Raw genomic sequence first — 21,304 nt, 5'->3', positions numbered from 1 at the left:
GGGGTTTGATGGGAGGAAACAGGTGGTAGGGACAAAGAGGTGAAGGAGTAGGAACGTGAGAGGAGAGGACAGCAGGCATGGAATGAAGGAAGAGGGTGGGGAACCAGAGGAAGAAGGGCGCAGGTGGAGGAGGGAAACGAAAGAGGTTATGGGGCCACAGGGACAAGGGAAGATGGGAAAATGGTTACCAGAAGATGCAGAACTTGATGTTGTAAGGTTGGAGACTACCGAAACAATATGAGATGTTGCTCCTCCAAACAAAAGAGAGCAGCTTTCAGAAGAGATCCCCGTGAAACACCACTGGTCTCCAACCTCCAGGCAGAGTGCAGTCCATCTTCTAGCTGGTACCATCGGCCAAGAGATACAGAAGATGTCAGGTTCAGGAATTCAGGCTTCAACCTTTCAGTTCTGCAATCCACTGACACAGCCCTAATCACTGCCTCAGTGTATCAACTTTCCCTTTCTTCTAATCGTGTAATTCTTACGAATCTCTCTGTACTGTATGTACTATTGACGTTTTCCTTCTGAATGCTGCGCTGTACGTTCGTTTCTCATTGTACATGTGGATCCATGTACTTTAACCTCTGACAAACTTATAGAAGACATGCTTTTTACCGTATCTTAGTACATTGAATTGAATAGAATGATTTTTATTGTCATTATACATAGGTACAGTGAAACTCTGTTTGGCTTCCTCTCAGGCAACCAAGCAAAGCGGTAGATAAAAATAAGACAGTGATACAGAAACAGTATTAAATAGAGAAGTAGCAGAAAATGAGTTACAGCAGCACCAGAATATCCCAGTAATGCACAAAAGTGCCGTTAGTGCAAGTATTTGAGTCCTTGTGTGTGCTCACAGTTTCAGTCATCGTCCTGTGGGAGTGGTGTGATGGAGGCCACAGCTCTGGGGTAGAAGCTGTTCCTCAGTCTATTTATTCTGGCTTTTAGTGTCCTGAACCTTTGCTGGACGACAGCAGGTCAAACAGGGGAGTGGCCGGGGTGTGTGGTGTCTCTGGTTATGCTGACAGCTTTCCTCCTGAGTCAGCTGGAGTAGATGGTGTCCAGTCCTGGGAGCTCCATCCTGACAATTTGCTGGGCCGCCTTCACCACGCGATGCAGGACTTGTCACTCAGCAGCTGTGCTGAGAATAATGTACATGTGAATAATACACCAATACCTCCCTAGTATCAACAAGATGGTGTTCCCTGAAAAGCATCCACCATCAAAGATCCCTCACCGTCCGGACTGTGCCATCTTCTCCCAGCTCCCATCGGTCAGGAGGGGACAGAATCTCAAAGTCCCCACACCGCCAGGTTCAGGAACAGCAAATTCCCTTCAAACATTTGGTTCTTGAGCCAACACGTGAGCCCCAATCACTCACTCTTTCCCATTTCATAATATTGCTCCAATGCTGTTATGTTTACCATGCTGGGTAAGCTATGTATAATTTATGTTAATTAACGTTTATGCAACCCCCCTGGGTCGCCTCAGGCTCGCTCAGCTCGTTCTCGTCTAGGGGGAGCAGCCTTCGGCCCCGCCAAACTGGGTAATCAGCTGGTGTGGATGCTGTGTGAGGTCCCCCGCCTCACCCAAAAACAGACAGTACACCATATGCGATTAAATAAGTACAATTTATAAAGGTTACTATAACTAAGTGATTAATAACGATACAGTATATATGAAGAGAAAAATAAAGTAAAGGTGCCAAACTTATCAAAGTCCAAACCACTTCGTGCACAACCGTTGGAGCTCAATTATTGAAGTCTTCTGGCCACCATTCGATCCCCTCCGAACTCCTCGACTCGCAGCTCAGGACCACCCGAATGGTCAACCAAGCACATCTATCTTCGTCCCCCTCTCCTCGGAGTTCCTCCTGGCCTCGGACCCCCGCTTGGGGTCCGTTCCTCGCCCAGCTTACAGCATCGCGTCCTCCCTCCCTCTCACCCCCTTGCGCCGATCTCCCCAAAAGTCCGCCAACAATAGTTCACAGACTCAGAAGAAAGAACAACATTAGTCCCAATTGGTTTACAAAGGAATACAATTCTCGTTATCAGTAAATTTTAACCCAAACAAGCTTCCAGCACTCTCTCGCAAAAAAGGAGCGTTCCTGCTTTAGCACACTCTCTCGCAACAAAGAAGCAGACCTGCTTTTAACAAGACAAAGAACGCCATTTTGATTACATACACGGTAACAAAGAAAAAAGAAGAAACCCCCTTTACATTCTCCCCCCCACCAAATAAAAGTCACGTCCTCATGACTATTAAATAACTCCCACCTTTCCTGCCAACACACTGTTATTCCAAGCACAAGCAGTGACATCTCCTCCCCACAACAGTAAACCTTACACCCTGTTCCTCAGGCGCTATATAGGCCAAACTATCTGGGAGTTCCCTAATCCTTCTGAGACCTCTGTACCCCCTCACCTAAACCCTTCAGGCTCGGGCACAACTGCGATACCTTGGGCCCCACTACCAGCTCCTCTCTCAACCTCTCACTCATGCCCCCCCCCCCCACTGCACACAGCTAACCCTGCCCGAGATACAAGATACAAGTTAGTTCCTCCATTTGGTGCTTGCTATAAAATCTCAGAAAATAGCATTTAACCATACCTCATTTCAGTTATTATTAGCTCGCGGAAGCAAGCCAGCACCTACCTGTCATCCTGTCACTCTCATGTCATGACCCAATGGCTAGAGCAATATCTAGCTAGTGACAACATCTAATTCAAAATGAATCCTCGCTTTATCATTTTCTTTCACAGAGAGAGAAATAGAGAGAATCTTATTCACCACTGCAGATCCACAGACTCACAGACACAAATACAGAAACACAGACACACAGCTATACTATGATATACACACAGACACATATAAAAACACACAGACACACATCTATACTATGATATACACACAGACACATATAAAAAACACAGACACACATCTATACTATGATATACACACAGACACATATAAAAACACACAGACACACATCTATACTATGATATACACACAGACACATATAAAAAACACACAGACACACATCTATACTATGATATACACACAGACACATATAAAAACACACAGACACACATCTATACTATGATATACACACAGACACATATAAAAAACACACAGACACACATCTATACTATGATATACACACAGACACATATAAAAACACACAGACACACATCTATACTATGATATACACACAGACACATATAAAAAACACACAGACACACATCTATACTATGATATACACAGACACAAATAAAAAACACAGACACACATCTATACTATGATATACACACAGACACATATAAAAACACACAGACACACATCTATACTATGATATACACACAGACACATATAAAAAACACACAGACACACATCATCTATACTATGATATACACACAGACACATATAAAAAACACAGACACACATCTATTACTATGATATACACACAGACACATATAAAAACACACAGACACACATCTATACTATGATATACACACAGACACATATAAAAAACACACAGACACACATCTATACTATGATATACACACAGACACATATAAAAAACACACAGACACACATCTATACTATGATATACACACAGACACATATAAAAACACACAGACACACATCTATACTATGATATACACACAGACACATATAAAAAACACACAGACACACATCTATACTATGATATACACACAGACATATAAAAACACACAGCACACACATCTATACTATGATATACACACAGACACATATAAAAAACACACAGACACACATCTATACTATGATATACACACAGACACATATAAAAAACACACAGACACACATCTATACTATGATATACACACATATGGTCGCAAAAACTCAGATTCAGCCACAAATATTCACAAAATACACACACCCCATCTGTTCGCTCACACCGTGTGTGCATTATCTCACACAGGTGTACATTCACCTTAACTTACCGTGCAGAAACGGAAAGTCTCACCAAAATACTGCTTCCCTCTCACACTCACTACCTCAATCTCTAATCTTCTGTCTCCCCTCCTCTTTCTTGCTTTCCTTTCTATCTCCTGGCCTCTCCCCCTTTCTATCAAGCTCCCACTCTCTCCCCCTCCTCCCTTTCTCCCTCTCTCCTCCCCTCTTCCTCTCTCCCCTCCCTCTCTCTCTCCCCTCTCCTCTCCTCCCTCTCTCCCTCTCTCTCTCCTCCTCCCCCTCTCTCTCTCCCCTCCCCCCTCTCTCCCCTCCCCCTCTCTCTCTCCCCTCTCCCCCCCTCTCTCCTCCCTCTTCCCCTCTCTATCTCTCTCTCTCTCCTCCCTCTCCCCTCTCTCCCCTCCTCTCTCTCCCTCTCTCTCCCTCTCTCCTCTCTCCCCTCTCTCCCTCTCCCTCTCTCTCTCCTCTCTCCCCTCCCCCTCTCTCCCTCTCCTCCCCCTCTCTCTCTCTCCCTCTCCTCCCCTCCCCTCTCTCCTCTCCCTCCCCCCTCTCTCTCCTCTCCCCTCCCCCTCTCTCTCCCTCTCCCCCTCTCTCTCCCTCTTCCCCTCTCTATCTCTCTCTCTCTCCTCCCTCCCCCTCTCTCTCTCTCCCCTCCCTCTCTCTCTCCCCTCCCCCTCTCTCTCTCTCTCTCCCCCTCTCTCTCTCCCTCTCTCCCCTCCCCCCTCTCTCTCTCCCTCTCCCCCTCTCTCTCTCCCTCCCCTCTCTCTTTCCTCTCTCTCCCCTCCCCCCCTCTCTCAAACACACTTACACACACACACACAGACACACCACACACACACACACACACACACACACAGACACAGACACACACACACACACACACACACACACACACACACACACACACACACACACACACACACACACACACACACACACACCTCAGCCCTCAGAGAGGGCTCAGCGGGGAGGGGATTTCTAGGAGACTCTTGGACGTGAGAAGACCGGGGTAAAACCCTGGGGCAGTAAATACTGCCCAAGACAGCTGCTGAGTCGAGCTGGTGATGGCTGAGCTGATCTGGGTGACGGATCGCTGCTACGCGCCTGCACCAGATCCCCAGTTCAAGGCAGGTGCCAGATTGAGGTCCAATTGTGCAAGATACAAGAGCCACAATCGGTTCCGCAGCTGGGGGGGGGGGGGGTCCCCTCCGTAGTCCGCAACCCGGGATGGGAAGGTCCAGGATGTTCCAACTCTCTATCTTGAGCCCTCACTCCAGAGGGGTGGCGGGGAGGGGCTGGGAGTGGAGGTAGACACTCTGGGTAGTGCAGTGGGTAGACCGGCATTCTCACAGCCCCAGAGAAGCAGGTTCCATCCTGTCCTCCACCGCTTTGTGTGTGTGAGAGAGAGTGACCACCCCCCCCCCCCTTTGGCTCCAATACCCTCGCGTATCCCAACGACGTGCGGGGTGGGGGAGTACATTGGATATCCGATAGGCGGAGGTGATCAGTTTTAAATTAGTAAAGGTTACAGGGAGAAGGCAGAGGAGTGGGGTTGAGAGGGGAAATAAATCAGCCGTGATGGAATGGCGGAGCAGACTCAATGAGCCGAATGGCCTCATTGTCCTCCCATGTCGTATGGTGGCTCTCGTGTGTGTGTGTGGGGAATCTAAGGGACTTGAGAAGGATTCAACACGACTGGTATGAATGGGTCAGTACACAACTGTCGGGCCGAACGGTCTGTTTCATAGAGTCAATCTGTCCAAGTCCCAACATCGGACGGCAAAGAGGAAGTGCTGTGTGCAGGGGTAGCGAGGAGGGTGCAGGGTTGTGGGAGGGGCCGTGAGTAGGGAGCAGAGCTGTTGCCGAGCTGCTCCATCGCTCACCCTTCTCACCTGATGTGCGGGGCGTCTCCAGACTGTGTACCGCTGGGGACCGCAACGAGGTCCGCCTGCGACCGGAGCAGCCCACCGAGGACGTGTATTCCAACTCCATGGAGCGTGTCCGCTGCCCGACTGTCTGACTGCCATGGCAGGCTACTATTACAAAGTCTACGATGGTTACGGTGGTTACGATGGTTACGAAGGCTCCTCCGTGGTGAGTTCCGTCCGTTCCAGGTCGCTCTGGAAGCGAACTCGGACCAAACGCGGCTCAGTGTCCGGGAGGGTAGTTCCAACCTTTGGATGTGTGGGGAGACGGGGTGTCCCTTATCTGAATGGAGAGGCCAGATCAAAGCGAAGGATCGACCTTCAAAGATCAAAGTAAAGTTAATACCAATGTCACCGCAAAGTAGCGAGATTCATTTCCTTGTGCGCATTCACAGTAACTCGAGAAAAAAATACAGCAGAATTTAAAAAGCCCGCGCACAAGACGGACAAACAAATTGTGCAAACACAAAAGGAAAAAGACATAATTATAATGATAAAATCATGGTCCTTGAAAGTGAACCCATAGGTTGTGGAGTCAGTGTTGGGGCGAGTGAATTTATCCCCTTGGTTCAAGAGCCTGATGGCTGAGGGGTAATAACTGTTCCTGAACCTGGTGGTGCGAGTCCTGAGGCTCTTGTGCTTCTTCCTGATGGCAGGAGTGAAGAGAGAGCATACCCGACGTAGTTTGGGAGATATTACAGTTGAGATATGACTAAGCTGTCGTCAGAAATTTCCGAACACCATAATCGAATATTCAGAATGAATATCATTGAGTTTTCTCTTTCTCTTTCGCCGTCCTTCTAATCACGTTGTGACTCACAGGACAGAGGGTCTTTGGGATTTAACCCCTTCTGCTATTAACAATCGCGATCCAAACGAGGTTTCGCCCCTTGAACCCCAGCGACACCGCGGCTGTTCGCCAGCGCCGCATCGGCGGTTCCAGTGTTCGCACGGACACTCTGTCAGCGCAGTCAGAGTCTCTGCCACTCCCACGTTATCACGAAACGCAGTTACATCCCAAAGCACCCCCCGCCCACCCGTGAGAGAAATAAACTTCTTTACACCCTCTCAACACCTCCTGCCCAATACCCCAAACCTTTCGTTTCACATCCCTCTCCCACGGGACTTTTCTCCGTCTCTCCCTGTCATAATGTTGTCCCACCTCCAGCAGGTCTGGCTGCCCACCCCCCGCTCCAGAGGGAACAGACCCAGCGTCTCCCTTCCCTCCTCGTCACTGGAACCGCCCGTCCCGAGCAAAGTCTCGGGGAATCTTCTTTTGCAAGTTGGTTGTTTGTTTATGTATTCTTTCCCCATACTTCTTTATTTTCCTGTAAATGGAAATGAATCTCAAGGCGGTGTGTGGTGACGCACCTAACCAAGTGGCCACTGAGCGTGTGTGCATGACAATAGGTGCAAGAGTAGGCCATTCGGCCCTTCGATCCAGCACCGCCATTCAATGTGATCATGGCTGATCATCCACAATCAGTACCCCGTTCCTACCTTCTCCCCATATCCCTTGACTCCGCTATCTTTAAGAACTCTATCTAACTCTTTCTTGAAAGCATCCAGAGAATTGACCTCCACTGCCTTCTGAGGCAAAGGATTCCACATATCCACCACTCTCTGGGTGAAAAAGCTTTTCCTTATCTCTGTTCTAAATGGCCGACCCCTTATTCTTAAACTGTGGCCTCTGGTTTGGGACTTCCCCAACATCGGGAACATGTTTTCTGCCTCTAGCACGTTCAAACCCTTAATAATCTTATATGTTTCAATCAGATCCCCTCTCATCCTTCTAAATTCCAGTGTATACAAGCCCAGTCGCTCCAATCTTTCAACATATGACAGTCCCACCATCCCGGGAATCAACCTCGTGAACCTAAGCTGCACTCCCTCAATAGCAAGAATGTCCTCCCTCAAATTTGGAGACCAAATCTGCACACAGTACTCCAGGTGTGGTCTCACCAGGGCCCTGTACAACAGCAGAAGGACCTCTTTGCTCCTATACTCAACTCCCCTTGTTATGAAGTCCAACATGCCATTAACTTTCTTCACTGCCTGCTGTACCTGCACGCTTACTTTCAGTGACTGATGAACAAGGACATCTAGATCTCGTTGTACTTCCCCTTTTCCTAACTTGACACCATTCAGATAGTAATCTGCCTTCCTGTTCTTGCCACCGAAGTGGATAACCTCACATTTATCCACATTAAACTGCATCTGCCATGCATCTGCCCACTCACCCAACCAGTCCAAGTCACCCTGCATTCTCCTAACGTTCTCCGCATATTTCACACTGCCACCCAGCTTTGTGTCATCTGCGAATTTGCTGATGTTACTTTTAATCCCTTTATCTAAATCATTAATATATATTGTAAATAGCTGCAGTCCCAGCACCGAGCCTTGCGGTACCCCACTAGTCACAGCCTGCCATTCTGAAAAGGACCCGTTAATCCCTACTCTTCGTTTCCTGTCAGCCAACAATTTTCTATCCATGTTAGTACCTTACCCCCAATAGCATGTGCTCTAATTTTGCACACTAATCTCCTATGTGAGACCTTATCAAAGGCTTTCTGAAAGTCCAGGTACACTACATCCACTGCCATCCCTTGTCCATTTTCATTGTTACATCCTCAAACAATTCCAGAAGATTAGTCAAGCATGATTTCCCCATGCTGACTCGGACCAATCTGATCCTGACTCGGATGGTCACAAGGTTCAACGTGTTATGCTTTCAGAGATGCTCTTCTACAAACCACTACCGTGACATATGCTTATTTCAGCTGCTGTCGCATTCCTGTCAGTTTGGAAAGAACAGTCTATTCTCCTCTGCCCTCTCTCATTATCGAGGCATTTTCACCCACAGAATTGCTGGTCACTGAATGTTTTATTTTGTTTTTCACATAATTCTCTGTAAACTATGTTGTGTGTGTGTGAAAATCCAGGAGATCAGCAGTTTCTGAGATACTCAAACCACCCCATCTGGCACCAGCAATCATTCCATGGTCAAAATCACTTAGATCACATTTTTGTCCCATTTTGATGTTTGGTCTGAGCAACAACTGAACCCCTTGACCATGTCTGCATGCTTTTAACCATTGAATTGCAGCCACATGATTGTTTGGTTAGATATTTGCATCAAAGCTCAAAGTAAATCTATTAACAAGGTACTTATATGTCACCATGTACAACCCTGAGATTCATTTTCCTGACATTTTCCAGATCCATCAGAGTCTGATGGATGACTGTTCCTGAACCTAATAGTGTGGGTTCCAAGGCCCTTGCACCTCCCTCCTGAATACAGTGATGAGAAGAGAGCATGGCATGGATTCGTGAACAGGTGTACAAAACAAAGTGACCACTGTACTTCGATAATAAATTTGCTTTGATTTTGAATATCCTCCACACCCTCCGATCTCCTCCCTATTGTGTGGTGACCAGAACCTCAAGCTCCCTTCGTGTTGACCATATCCATCCCTTCCCTGCATATTCACGTGTTTATCTAAATGCCTCTCCAGCTCATTCCAGGTACTCACCACTCTGTGAAATAAAAATGCACTGTACATCTTCTTTAAACTAACCACCCCCCATTTAATTGCATGCCCTCTAATATCAAACATCTCATCCCCGGAGTAAAGGATTCTTTTCTCTCTGTGACTCTCATATTCTTAGAAACCTCTGTCAGGTCTCCAATCAGTCTCCACCCCTCTGGAGAAAACAACCCAAGTTGGTGAAACCTCTTCTTATAGCACATGCCTTGTCTGGGCAGATCTTCTGAGCCTTTTCGAAGCTCCACATCCCTCCTATAATGCTGCAACCAGATCTGCACACAATATTCTGTGTGGTTTAACTGAACTTTTATACAGCTGCAAAATTACTTCTTGACTCGTATATAACTAACGCCCTAATAATTGAAGGAAGCATGCTGTAGACCTTCTTTACCACCCTGTCTACATTACCACCCCATCTACTTTACCATCCTGTCTACATTACCATCCTGTCTACATTACCATCCTGTCTACGTTACCATCCTGTCTACATTACCATCCTGTCTACGTTACCATCCTGTCTACATTACCATCCTGTCTACATTACCATCCTGTCTACGTTACCATCCTGTCTACGTTACCATCCTGTCTACGTTACCATCCTGTCTACGTTACCATCCTGTCTACATTACCATCCTGTCTACGTTACCATCCTGTCTACGTTACCATCCTGTCTACGTTACCATCCTGTCTACGTTACCATCCTGTCTACGTTACCATCCTGTCTACGTTACCATCCTGTCTACGTTACCATCCTGTCTACGTTACCATCCTATCTACGTTACCATCCTGTCTACGTTACCATCCTGTCTACGTTACCATCCTGTCTACGTTACCATCCTGTCTACGTTACCATCCTGTCTACGTTACCATCCTGTCTACGTTACCATCCTGTCTACGTTACCATCCTGTCTACGTTACCATCCTGTCTACGTTACCATCCTGTCTACGTTACCATCCTGGTCTACGTTACCATCCTGTCTACATTACCATCCTGTCTACATTACCATCCTATCTACATTACCACCCCATCTACGTTACCAGCCTGTCTATGTTACCATCCCGTCTATGTTACCAGCCTGTCTACGTTACTAGCCTGTCTATGTTACCATCCCGTCTATGTTACCCAGCCTGTCTATGGTACTACCCCATCTTCTTTACCAACCTGTCTGCCATTTTCAAGGAGCAACTGTTACTATAATCTTTTTATTATGTGTATCACTTTTTTTCTCTTTGTATTTTCACAATTTATTGTCTTTTGCACATGGGCCATTTGTCGTTGCTGTATGCAGTTTTTCATTGATTCTATTGTGTTTTCTTAGTGTTTACTATGAATGCCCCACAAGAAAATGGACCTCAGGGTTGTATATGGTGACATCTATGTATTTTGATAATAAATTTTAGTTCAACTTTATTGTATTCTCCACTGTACATACAACCAAAAATAATAATGTTCCTCTGGACCACAGTGCCACCCACACAACCTATATCACACATGGCATAATAAACCAACATATTATACTATAAATAGGTTAGTCAAATACCTCATTGGTGGCAGCCTGAGAAAGGGAACTGTTACTCAGTCTGGTAGTCCTGGTCCTGATGCTCCTGTGCCTCTTTCTTGATGGTAGTGGGTCAAAGAGTTTCTGGGATGGGTGTTCGGGATCCTCAACAATGCTTTGGGCCCTTTTCTTTGACCTTTGAACAATGTGCTTGGGCTTCTACTGTTTGTGATGTTTATAAATGACCTGGTTGAAAATGGAGATGGATGGGTTACTAAGTTTGCTGGATGGTACTCGAAACTGGTGGAACTGTGGATAGTTTAGAAGGCTGGCAAAGAATATCATGCGATATAGATCAGACGCAAATTTGGTTAGATAAATGGCAGATGGCATTTAACCCAGAAAAATGTGAGGTTTTGCACTTTGGCAGGCAAAGTCAGTACACTGTTAAGAGCAATTTCCTTCACAGTGTTGCTGAACATAGAGATCTTGGGATCCAAGTTCATAGCTCTATGAAGTGGCTACACAGGTGGTCAAGAAGGCTTATGCAATGCTTGCCTTTATTGTGGCATTGAGTTCAACAAGGTCAAGAGGTTATTTTGCAACTTTATAAAACTCTGGTTATGCTACATCTTAAGTATTGTGCACAGTTCTGGTCACCTCATTGTAGAACAGGATGTTGAGGATGCAGAAGAGGTTTACCAAGCTGCCTGGTTAGTGTGCTGTCGTAAGAGGCTGGGTAAACTGGGGTTGTTTTCTCTGCAGCGCCGGAGGCTGAGGACAGATCTGATAGAGGCTTGTAAGATTATGAGAGGACAGAGAGTATCTGTTTCCCGGGGTGAAATGTCTAATTCAGAGGGTTTGCATTGAAAGTGAGAGGGGGGTAAGTGCAAAGGGAATGTGAGGGGAAAGTTTTTCACTCAGTGAGTGGTGGAGCCTGGAATGTGCTGTCTGATATGTGGCAGAGGCAAATACATGAGAGGCTTTTAAGAGCCACTTGGATAGGCAGGTGGATACGAGCGAGATGGAGGAATCTGGGCATGGTGCAGGGAGGAGGGTTCAGGGTTTGGGGCCTTTTGATTTGCTTTTTAGTGGGTTCAGCACAACATTGTGGGCTGAATGGCCTGTCCCTGCGCTGTCCTCTTCTATGTTCTGTATGTACCCAGAACCCCAGATCCTTCTGTACATCAGATAAATAAAGATCAAGCTGATCGGAAAAGGATCGGTCATTTTTGGATTGGTTCAGGGGCCTTGAATGCATCCTGTGATGCTGCTGCAGGCAGGTTGTTCATTGCACCTGTGAACATGGGCTTGTGTACATCTCAATCAACTTGACATTGATTTTGAACATTTAAAAATATACCATCTCGTATGGCTTCACAATTTTCCATATGGCATGCCCCTGTCCATTCTCTTATCCTAGCAATATCCCTCCCTGGACCTCCCTTCACATCTTGGCATCATCCACAAACTCGGAAATAGGACACTTGCTCCTTTGTCAGATTAAGCTTCCCCGACCTTCTGGGAGAAGGAATCTCTCCTGCGTCCAACACAAATGGCTGAGCCCTCATTTTCAGACAGGGACCCCTAGTCCTGGACTCCCTAGCCAGGGTGAACCCCCCTCCCCATTGAGGGTTTTGTATCTCATTTTCCCAAACAGAGGATCCCACCTTCAACTGATTAACCTTGTCCCCGGATAAATAAATTGATCTGGTAACCCTTCACCCGTTCCCTCCCTCTGTTGGGAGTCCATCCGTCCTCGGGGAGGGAGACACAATGTAAGCACTCAGGTCCAGAGGACTAAAATATAAACACAAAGATGTGATGCTGAGGCTTTATAATGCGGTGGTCGAACCACAGATAGAGCACGGAGAGTAGCTTACTGCCTCGTATCTAGAAAAGGAAGTGCTGGTATTGGAGAGGGCCCAGAGGAGGTTTACAAGAATGATTCTAGGAATGAAAGGGTTAATGTGTGAGGAGCATTTGATGGCTCTGGGCTTGTACTCGCTGCGGGTTAGTAGAACAAGGGGTCTCTCATTGAAACTTATCAAATATTGAAAGGCCTGGATGGAGTGGACGTGAAGAGGATGTTTTCTATAGCGGGTGAGCCTGAGACCAGAGGGGACAGTTTCAGAATAGGACATCCCTTCAGAACGGGGATGAGGAGCAATTTCTTCAATCTCTGCCCTGGTGTTTTTAATCACCCCATCCCGGGGGAGAAAAGACGGTGTGCTTTCACCCTGTCTGTGCCCCCTGTGAGGTCGCTCCTCAATGTCCTACTCTGCACAAGCTCTCCTTCTGACTTGGGCCCCCAAGTCCGAGCAACTTCCCGATAAATCTTCCCCCTCCGCTTTCTAGTTTAATAGCAGATATCGGTTTACTCAGGGAACCAGCTCTTTGAGCCGCGGGACGGTCGACAAAGCCCAATTTCTTCACTAACTGGTCCACCTTGAAGCCGTGAGAGGAAATCAGACACTGAGGACGTACAGATGACGTCAGAACTGAACTCTGAACCCCAGCAGGCCTCGCACTCTGCCGAGATACAGTGAGAAGCTTTCCTTTTCACAGAGCAGCAGTGACCAGAACTATACACAATAAATCAATTTCTAAACGGTCCGTGAACCCATTAAATCTGCCTCGCTATTCCTGCTTTTAATTCATTAATTTGCAGTGTTTTTCTATTGTCTTCTTTTTCTGCTCTTTTTGCAATACTAATTTGTTTTAATTTCTTATATTATTATGTACTCCTTATTATAGTTTTTAACTGTTATGTGTTGCATTGTACTGCTGCTGAAAACCCGCAGACGCCAGTGATACTGAACCAGATGTGGATTCTGTACATGATGTCTCACACTCGCCGCTTCTCATGGGTGCGACTTGCCCCGGCGGTCGATCGTCTTTCCACCTGGAAGTTGGAGGGGGGAGGTGTTGGGTGCAGGTGGATCCCAGAGGAAGTCCTAAAAGGCTGCCTTTCCCTTCCACATTGGGGATCTTCCGTACGGGCTGCCGCATAGAGCAGCTGAAGTTCTAGTTTAATTGTCGTTCATCCATACACAAGTATTCAGCAAATACACTCAACAGAAAATATTACAGCACAGCACAGACCTTTGGGCCCATGATGTGTTGATCTTATAACCTGTTCTGAGATGAATCTAGCCCTTCCCTCTTACGTGGCCCCCCGTTTTTCTGTCATCCATTTGTCTGTTAAGTGTCCCTGTTGTATCAGCCTCTATCACCTCTCCCGGCAGGGCGTTCCACCTCCACCACTCTTTGTGTAAAATAATAAACCCACCTCGGACATCCCACCTACACTTTCCTCCGGAATCAGCTTAAAATGATACACACTCATATTTGCTATTTCTGCGGGAAAAAGACTCTAGTTGTCCACTTGAGCGATGTGTTCATGGGTGCAAGAATTTTATTATTTTTAAATAATCTGTTGTAATACAGGAGTAGGAGAATTGGCAAAGAAGTGGCAGATGGAATACAGTGTCGGGAAGAGTATAACCTTGCATTTTGGTAGAAGGAATAAAGGTGTAGACTATTTTCTAAACGGGGAGAAAATTCAGAAATGAGAGGTGCTTGGGAATCCTCGCACAAGATTCCTGAAGGTTAACTTGCAAGTTGCCTTGGTGGTGAGGAAGGCAAATGCAATGTTAGCATTCACTTTGAAAGGACTAGAATGCAACAGCGAGATGTAATGCTAAGGCTCTATAAGGCATTGGTCAGATGGCATTGTCAACAGTTTTATCTAAGAAAGGATGTGCTGCCATTGGAGAGGTTCCAGAGGAGTTTTATGAGAATGATGCTGGGAATGAAAGGGTTAATGTAAGAGGACTGTTTGATGGTTCCAGGCCTGTACTCAATGACTTTGATAAGAATGTGGGGGAGATAAACCAACGGAATATTGAGAGGCCTGGATCAAGTGGGTATGGAGAGGATGTTTCCTACAGTGGGGGAGTCAAGGACCAGATGGCACAGCTTCAGAATAGAGGAACATCCCTTTAGAACAGAGATGAGGAAGTATTTCATTATCCAGAGGGTAACAAATATACGGAATTCACAGCCAGACAGCTGTGGAGACCAAGTCATTGTGTATATTTAAAGTGGTGATTCATTAGTCGGGGTATTATTCATGTGACAGAGAGAAGGGAGGAGAGTGGGGATGAGAGGGATAATGAAACAGTCATGATTGACTGGTGGAGTGGACTCGATAGATGGAAGAGCCTAATTCTGCTGCAATGGCTTAAGGTCTTATGACTCATGGACCATACAGGAATCTGATGCAGGATGGATACAAGCAGTTCTTAAATCACGGAGTGCTTCTTCAGGCTCCTGTAAGGTAGAGGATGACAGAAATGAGGAGAGGGCAGGCGGGTTTTGCTCAGGTTGGATGGAAGGTCATACGGTTCGGGTGGAAGGTGAAATGCTTGAAAGCAACCAAGAGGGAGCTTCCTCACACAGAAGGTGGTGCAAGTGGTGGGTCCTGGTTCAATTTAAATTACGCATGAGAACATACAAAGATATGGTTCAGGTGCGGAGAGGTGGGACTAGGCAGAAACCAAATCAGTATGGACTAGATGGGCCAAAGGGTCTGTTTCTGTGATACAGGGTTCCATGACTATGTGTCCAGTATTGTGAGCTGCCTTAGTGATGGATGCTGCCTCAAATGAAGATGCCCTCAATGGTGGGGAGGGTTGTGCCGGTGATAGAGCTGGCTGACCTACAACACTCTGCAACCTCTTGGAATCCTGTGCTTTGGAGCCTCCCGTACTGGTACTTCTGCAATGGATTAAATACATCCTGGATCAGGATGGTGATATTGTAATTTGAAGTTTGAATATGGAAGGTAGAACATAGAACAGTATAGCACAGGAACAGGACCTTCTGCCCATGAGGTTGTAGCAAACCAATGACATCTCAGACCCTCTACCTTCACAATGTCCTTATCCTTGCACATTCAAGTGCCTATGTAAAAGCCTCTTAAACTCCTCTATCATATCCGCATCTACCACTACCCTGGCAGCACATTCCAGGCATCCACTTACTCTCTGTGGCAAAAAAATGCCCTGCACATCTCCTTTGAACTTAGACCCCCTCACCTTAACTATTTGCCCTCAAGTTTTAGACATGTTCACCCTGGGATAAACATGCCAGATATCTACCCTGTTTATGCCTCTCATAATTTTATAAACTTCTCTCAGAGCTCCACTCCACCTCTGCCGTTCCAGGGAAAACAACCCAAGTTTGTCCAAGAGTGCATCTCCTCTAATCCAGGCAGCATCCTGGATTGAACCTTTTCTGAAACCTCTCCAAAGCCTCCTCACATTTCCTGAACTACTGATGTCACTAGTTCAGAAGTTTGAATGTGCAAGAGTACCTCCATCAGTGGTATTCACAACATCCATTATCAAAGACCCCTCACCATCTGGCACAGACCACCTTCTCCCAGCTCCCATCAGGCGGAGGTCCAGAAGCCCGAAGTCCCACATCACCCAGTCAGGAACAGCTCCTTCCCTTCAACCGTTCAGTTCTTGAACCAGCCAGCACGACCCTAATCACTGCCTCGGTACAGCAACACCATGACCACTTTGTGCTACAACATGCATTTTTTTAATTCTAATTTTGTTATTTCTTGTAAAAGTTGGTCATAACTTATGTACAGTTTAACAGCACCATGATCACTTTGCACTAAAATTGACTTTTCTGTTATAACTGTGTTTTCCTGTAAAAATTATGAATGATTATGTTTTTCTTGTGAGTGATGCATTGTGCATGGGATGCTGCTGCGGGCATGTTTTGATTGCACCTGTATCTGTGTGTATGACAATAAACTTGATTTTGACATTGTAATGAATCAATAATGACTTTACCATTCTGAAATGGTCATTGTGGTTTGGAGTACTTTGATGTTATTTCTGTGAGGTCACGTTAGTTGTCCAAGGCATTGGTGAGGCTGCACTTGGAGTATTGTGTGATCGACCTTCAATAGGAAAGCTGCCAATAAGCTGGAAAGAGTGAAGATAAGATTTATGAGGATGTTGCCAGTACTTTAAGTTAAGGAAGGAGGTTGGGCAGGTTGGGATTTCTTTCCCATGATTTAAGAAACTGAGATGTGACCTGTTAAGGGTGTATAAAATCACGAGGGTGAACGTGCAGTTTTTCCCAGAGATGGGGAATCAAGAACTAGAAGGTTTGGGTTTAAGATGAGAAGGGAAACACTTAAAAGCAACCCGAGGGGCAGCATTTTCACCCATTTACCCCATTCCGAATTTGGTATGTGAAATAAGCTGCCAACACTGAAAAGACACTTGTACAGGTACATGGATTAGAAAGATTTATAGGGGTATAGGCCAAACATGGATAAACGGGACTGCCTCAGATCGGGCATCTGGACTGCATTTCTCTGTAGCAGTTACACTTTATTCTGCATTCTGTTATTGCTTTCCTTTGTACTACCTCAATACACTGACGTGATGAAATGATCTGTATGGATGGCAAGGAAAACAAAGTTTTTCACTCTTGGTACCTGTGACAGTAATAGACCAATTGATATCGGACAGCAGTTGTGGTGAAGATGATGCAATGATCTGCTTTAGTAATTTCAGAGAAACACCTCCCTTATCTCCCACCATCAGTAGTATCTACAGGAGGCGCTGCCTCAAAAAGGCAGCATTCAGCATCAAAGATCCCCACCATCTGGGCCATGCCAACATCTCACAGCTCCCGCCAGGCAGGAGGTATGGAAACCTTTAGTCCCACATCACCAGGTTCAGGAACAGCTCCTTCCCTTCAACCATTTTGTTCTTAAATCATCAGCAGTCCGTTTATCACTGCCTCAGTGTGATAAATTGGTTCAATGGCTTATTATCATCACTGGTACCGAAACTGTATGTGGTTCTGGCCGTCCCGTTATAGGAACGATTCGCAGAAGAGGTTTATCAGGATACTGCACAGATTAAATGGCTATAACGAAAGATTAAGCAGTTTTCTCTGGATTGGTGGCAGCTGAGGGGAGATCTGACTGAGGTTTACAAGATTATGAGAGGCATAGATAGAGTAGGCAGAAAGTACCTTTTCCCCATGAAATGTCTAATACCAGGGGGCATGTATTTAAAGTGAGAGGGGGTCATTTCAAAGGAAATGTGAGGGACCAGTGTTTTACAAAGAGGGAGGTGGGTGTCTGAAATACCCTGCCTGGGGTGGTGGTGGCAGAAACAATAGAGACTTTTAGATAGGCACATGAATGTGAGGAAAGTGGAAGGATATGGACATTGTGTAGGCAGAAGGGATTAGTGCAGTTGGAAATTCACGGTGCAGGTGAGCCAGGTTCAATTCCCACCACCGTCTGTAAGGAGTTTGTATGTTCTCCCCGTGACAATGAGGGTTTCTCTGGGTGCTCCGGTTTCCTCCCACCGTCCAGTTAGTAAGTTAATTGGTCATTATAAATTGTCCCATAACCAGGCTCGGATTAACTCAGGGGATTGCTGGGCGGCACAGCTTGAAGGGCCGGAAAGGCTTACTTCATGCTGGAGCTTAATAAACTAGTATTTAATTGGTTTGACACAACTTCGCGCCTGTTCCCGTGATGCTCTACAGCACAGTGAAAATCTTGTCTGGCACACCGCCCTTTCAGACCATCTCATTAGAAAACTGTGCCCGGGCAGAACAGGAGGAAAGCACGCGTGGAGCGTTGCGGTTACAGAGGAAGCACGGCAGGCAGGCAGGCAGGCGGGCAGGCAGTAAGGCGCTAGGGCAGAGCGTGCTGCCGGTCCTGCTGACCTGACTCGGCCGAACGTGGACCTGGCCGGCTGCGTTCCTCCAGCATTTCGTGCGTGTTGCCCGGGAATACCAGGTTTAGCAGCACAAACCCAATAATGAGCAATGCACACACAAAACGCCAGAGGAACTCAGCAAGTCAGGCAACATTTATGGAGCGGAATTAACAGGCTGAGACCCTTCATTAGAACTGAAAAGAAAGAAGGTGCAGAAGCCAAAATATGAAGATGGGGGGTTTGTTTTGTTGTATATAGTTGTTCTTGTCAAAGTTTCATCCCTGATACTGTGTGCCTGCGATGCTGCAGCAAGTAAGTTTTTCATTACGCACAGGTATCTGTGCACATGGCATTGTATTAGACCTTCACTCTTTGAACCCTCTCCCCCTCAGGATCTGGACATATTGGACAACCTGACGCTGTACGGAGGGATCGAGTGGCCGAATGTCAGCACGGACTCCTGCCAGATCGCGGCGCCCTGTGACTTTGAGCCGTGCGGGGGCGGGGGAGGTGGCGGGACTGACCAGCGTGCCCAGCAAGTGCTGCTGCTCGTCTTGTACCTGCTCGTCTTCCTGGTGGGGTTCGTCAGCAACGTGCTGGTGCTGGCCGTCGTGTTGCTGGAACGCGGCCGCCGGCACCACCGACAGTACTCCATGGATGTCTTCATGGCGCACCTAGCCTTCGCCGACCTGATTCTGGCTACCAGCCTCCTCTTCTGGGCGGTGGATCAGGCTCGGGGATGGATCTTCGGCTTGGCGGCCTGCAAGCTGGTCGGCGCGCTGTACAACCTCAGCTTCTACAGCAGTCTCTACGCGCTGGTGTGCATCAGCTTCGAGCGGCACCTGGCCGTCGTGCGCACCACCCCGGCGCGGCCCCGGCATCTGGGGCACTCCACTGGCGCACTGCTGGCCAGCCTCGCCGTCTGGCTGACCTGCCTCCTGCTGACCGTGCCTGATTTCGTCTACCTGCGGCTCCTGCCGTCCAACGGGAGCTCCCCACAGTGTGTGCATCATTACGGGAAGCAAGGAAACCGGGCTTGGGTGGTAGGCCTCCGCTGCTTCTTCCATGTCACCGGCTTCCTGCTGCCGCTGACGATCATGGCTTACTGCTACTTCAGCATCGGGCGCACCATCCTCCGGGCGAACGGAGCCCGGCGGCGCCGGGAATGGCGGGCGCTGAGGGTGATCGCAGCAGTGGTCCTGGCCTTCCTGCTCTGTTGGACTCCGTACAACGTGACGCTCTTGTTGGAGACTGTGCACCGGCTGGGCGCTCTGGGCCGGGACTGCGCCTTCGAGCGGCGGATGGACTTGGCCGACACATTGACCGGCTGCCTGGCCAACCTGCACTGCTGTCTGAACCCCTTCCTCTACGCCTTCGTGGGCATCCGCTTCCGCGGGCAGCTGCGCGACATGCTGAGCCGATGGGGTCTGTGGAACCGGGCCGGGACCTGGCGGAGGGACTGGAATGACCGCAGCCGTAATTCCACTGTGTCCAGCGGCAGCGAGCTTGGCAACACTTCCAAATCCTGGATCTGAAATTTGGAGGGGCCGCAACCCAAACCCATCCTTCCACCCCACACCCACACACACTCACACACTTCCGCACCCCCCCTACACACTTACACTCCCACACAGCTTCCACACACACTCACACACTTCCGCACACCCCCTACACACTCACACACTTCTGCACACCCCCTACACACTCAGACTCCCACACAGCTTCCACACACACTCACACAAACACCTACTCTCACACATGCAGTTTCTCTCACACTCTCTCTCTCACTCTCCCCTCTCTCACACTCTCTCTCTCCCTCTCTTTCCCCTCTCTCTCCCCTCTCTCTCTCCCTCTCTCTCCCCTCTCTCTCTCCCTCTCTCTCTCCCTCTCTCTCCCCTCTCTCTCTCCCTCTCTCTCCCCCCTGTCTCCCCCTCTCTCTCCCCTCTCTCTCTCCCTCTCTCTCCCCTCTCTCTCCCCTCTCTCTCTCCCTCTCTCTCCCCTCTCTCTCTCCCTCTCTCTCCCCCCTGTCTCCCCCTCTCTCTCCCCCTCTCTCTCTCTCTCTCTCTCTCTCTCTCTCTCTTATACACTCTCATATGGAGGCACAGAGACAGAGAGGGGCGTGTTGGCTGGTGTGGGTCACAGAGATGTGGAGGGGTGTAGGGTTTAAAAGCGGGATTCTGACCCGAAAGGTCGACCATCCTGCCCTCGAAGATGCCCCTTGAGCTGCACCAGATTGTTTTCCACTCCCCTTCAAGCTCCTTGCCACCACCGGCAGTCCTCCATAGAGGTCTTCATGGCGCACCTAGCCTCCCCTCTTCCCGGACTGTTCCAAGAGTAACAAGAAACCCAGGCCATTTGGAGGCACTGGAGAATTCCTATCTGTGAGGGTGAAGAGACCCCCCCCCCCCATGAAAGCAGCTTCTCTGGAACCTGCTGACCTTCCAAATCTTGGTGGGAGCTACCCCAGCCCCACCTAAGCACCTGTGTCCAGAACCTTCCAACAACCAGATCCCCAGGAGCCCATCTTGGAGCGAATCCAGGGAAAGGTCTTGTTTGTGATCACGGAATTCTGGGATCTCTGGATGGGAAAACTAGGAGAGAGA

At 47.8% G+C, this 21,304-nt stretch overlaps 2 protein-coding genes across 2 annotated transcripts in view; both read left to right on the top strand.

The window, feature by feature from the left end:
* LOC132400995 (sialic acid-binding Ig-like lectin 8) overlaps positions 1–5,974 on the top strand; it is a 146,452-nt gene extending 140,478 nt beyond the window's left edge. Inside the window, exon 9 of the mRNA XM_059982721.1 lies at positions 5,869–5,974. Within this exon, the coding sequence (XP_059838704.1) occupies positions 5,869–5,974 (106 nt within the window). The remainder of the gene's footprint in view (positions 1–5,868) is intronic.
* On the top strand, positions 5,831–20,581 carry LOC132396517 (C-X-C chemokine receptor type 3-like). The gene is made up of 2 exons (XM_059974144.1): positions 5,831–6,048; positions 19,094–20,581. Exons 1-2 carry the CDS (start codon positions 5,980–5,982, stop codon positions 20,234–20,236), a joined length of 1,212 nt encoding a protein of 403 aa, XP_059830127.1. The 5' UTR covers positions 5,831–5,979; the 3' UTR covers positions 20,237–20,581.
* The last annotated feature ends 723 nt before the right edge of the window (positions 20,582–21,304 follow it).

The sequence above is a fragment of the Hypanus sabinus genome, chromosome 1, assembly GCF_030144855.1.
Source record: "Hypanus sabinus isolate sHypSab1 chromosome 1, sHypSab1.hap1, whole genome shotgun sequence".
Classification (NCBI taxonomy): Eukaryota; Metazoa; Chordata; class Chondrichthyes; order Myliobatiformes; family Dasyatidae; genus Hypanus; species Hypanus sabinus.
The sequence above is the reverse complement of the archived record's forward strand: the minus strand, read 5'-3'. Positions and strand labels throughout refer to the sequence as shown.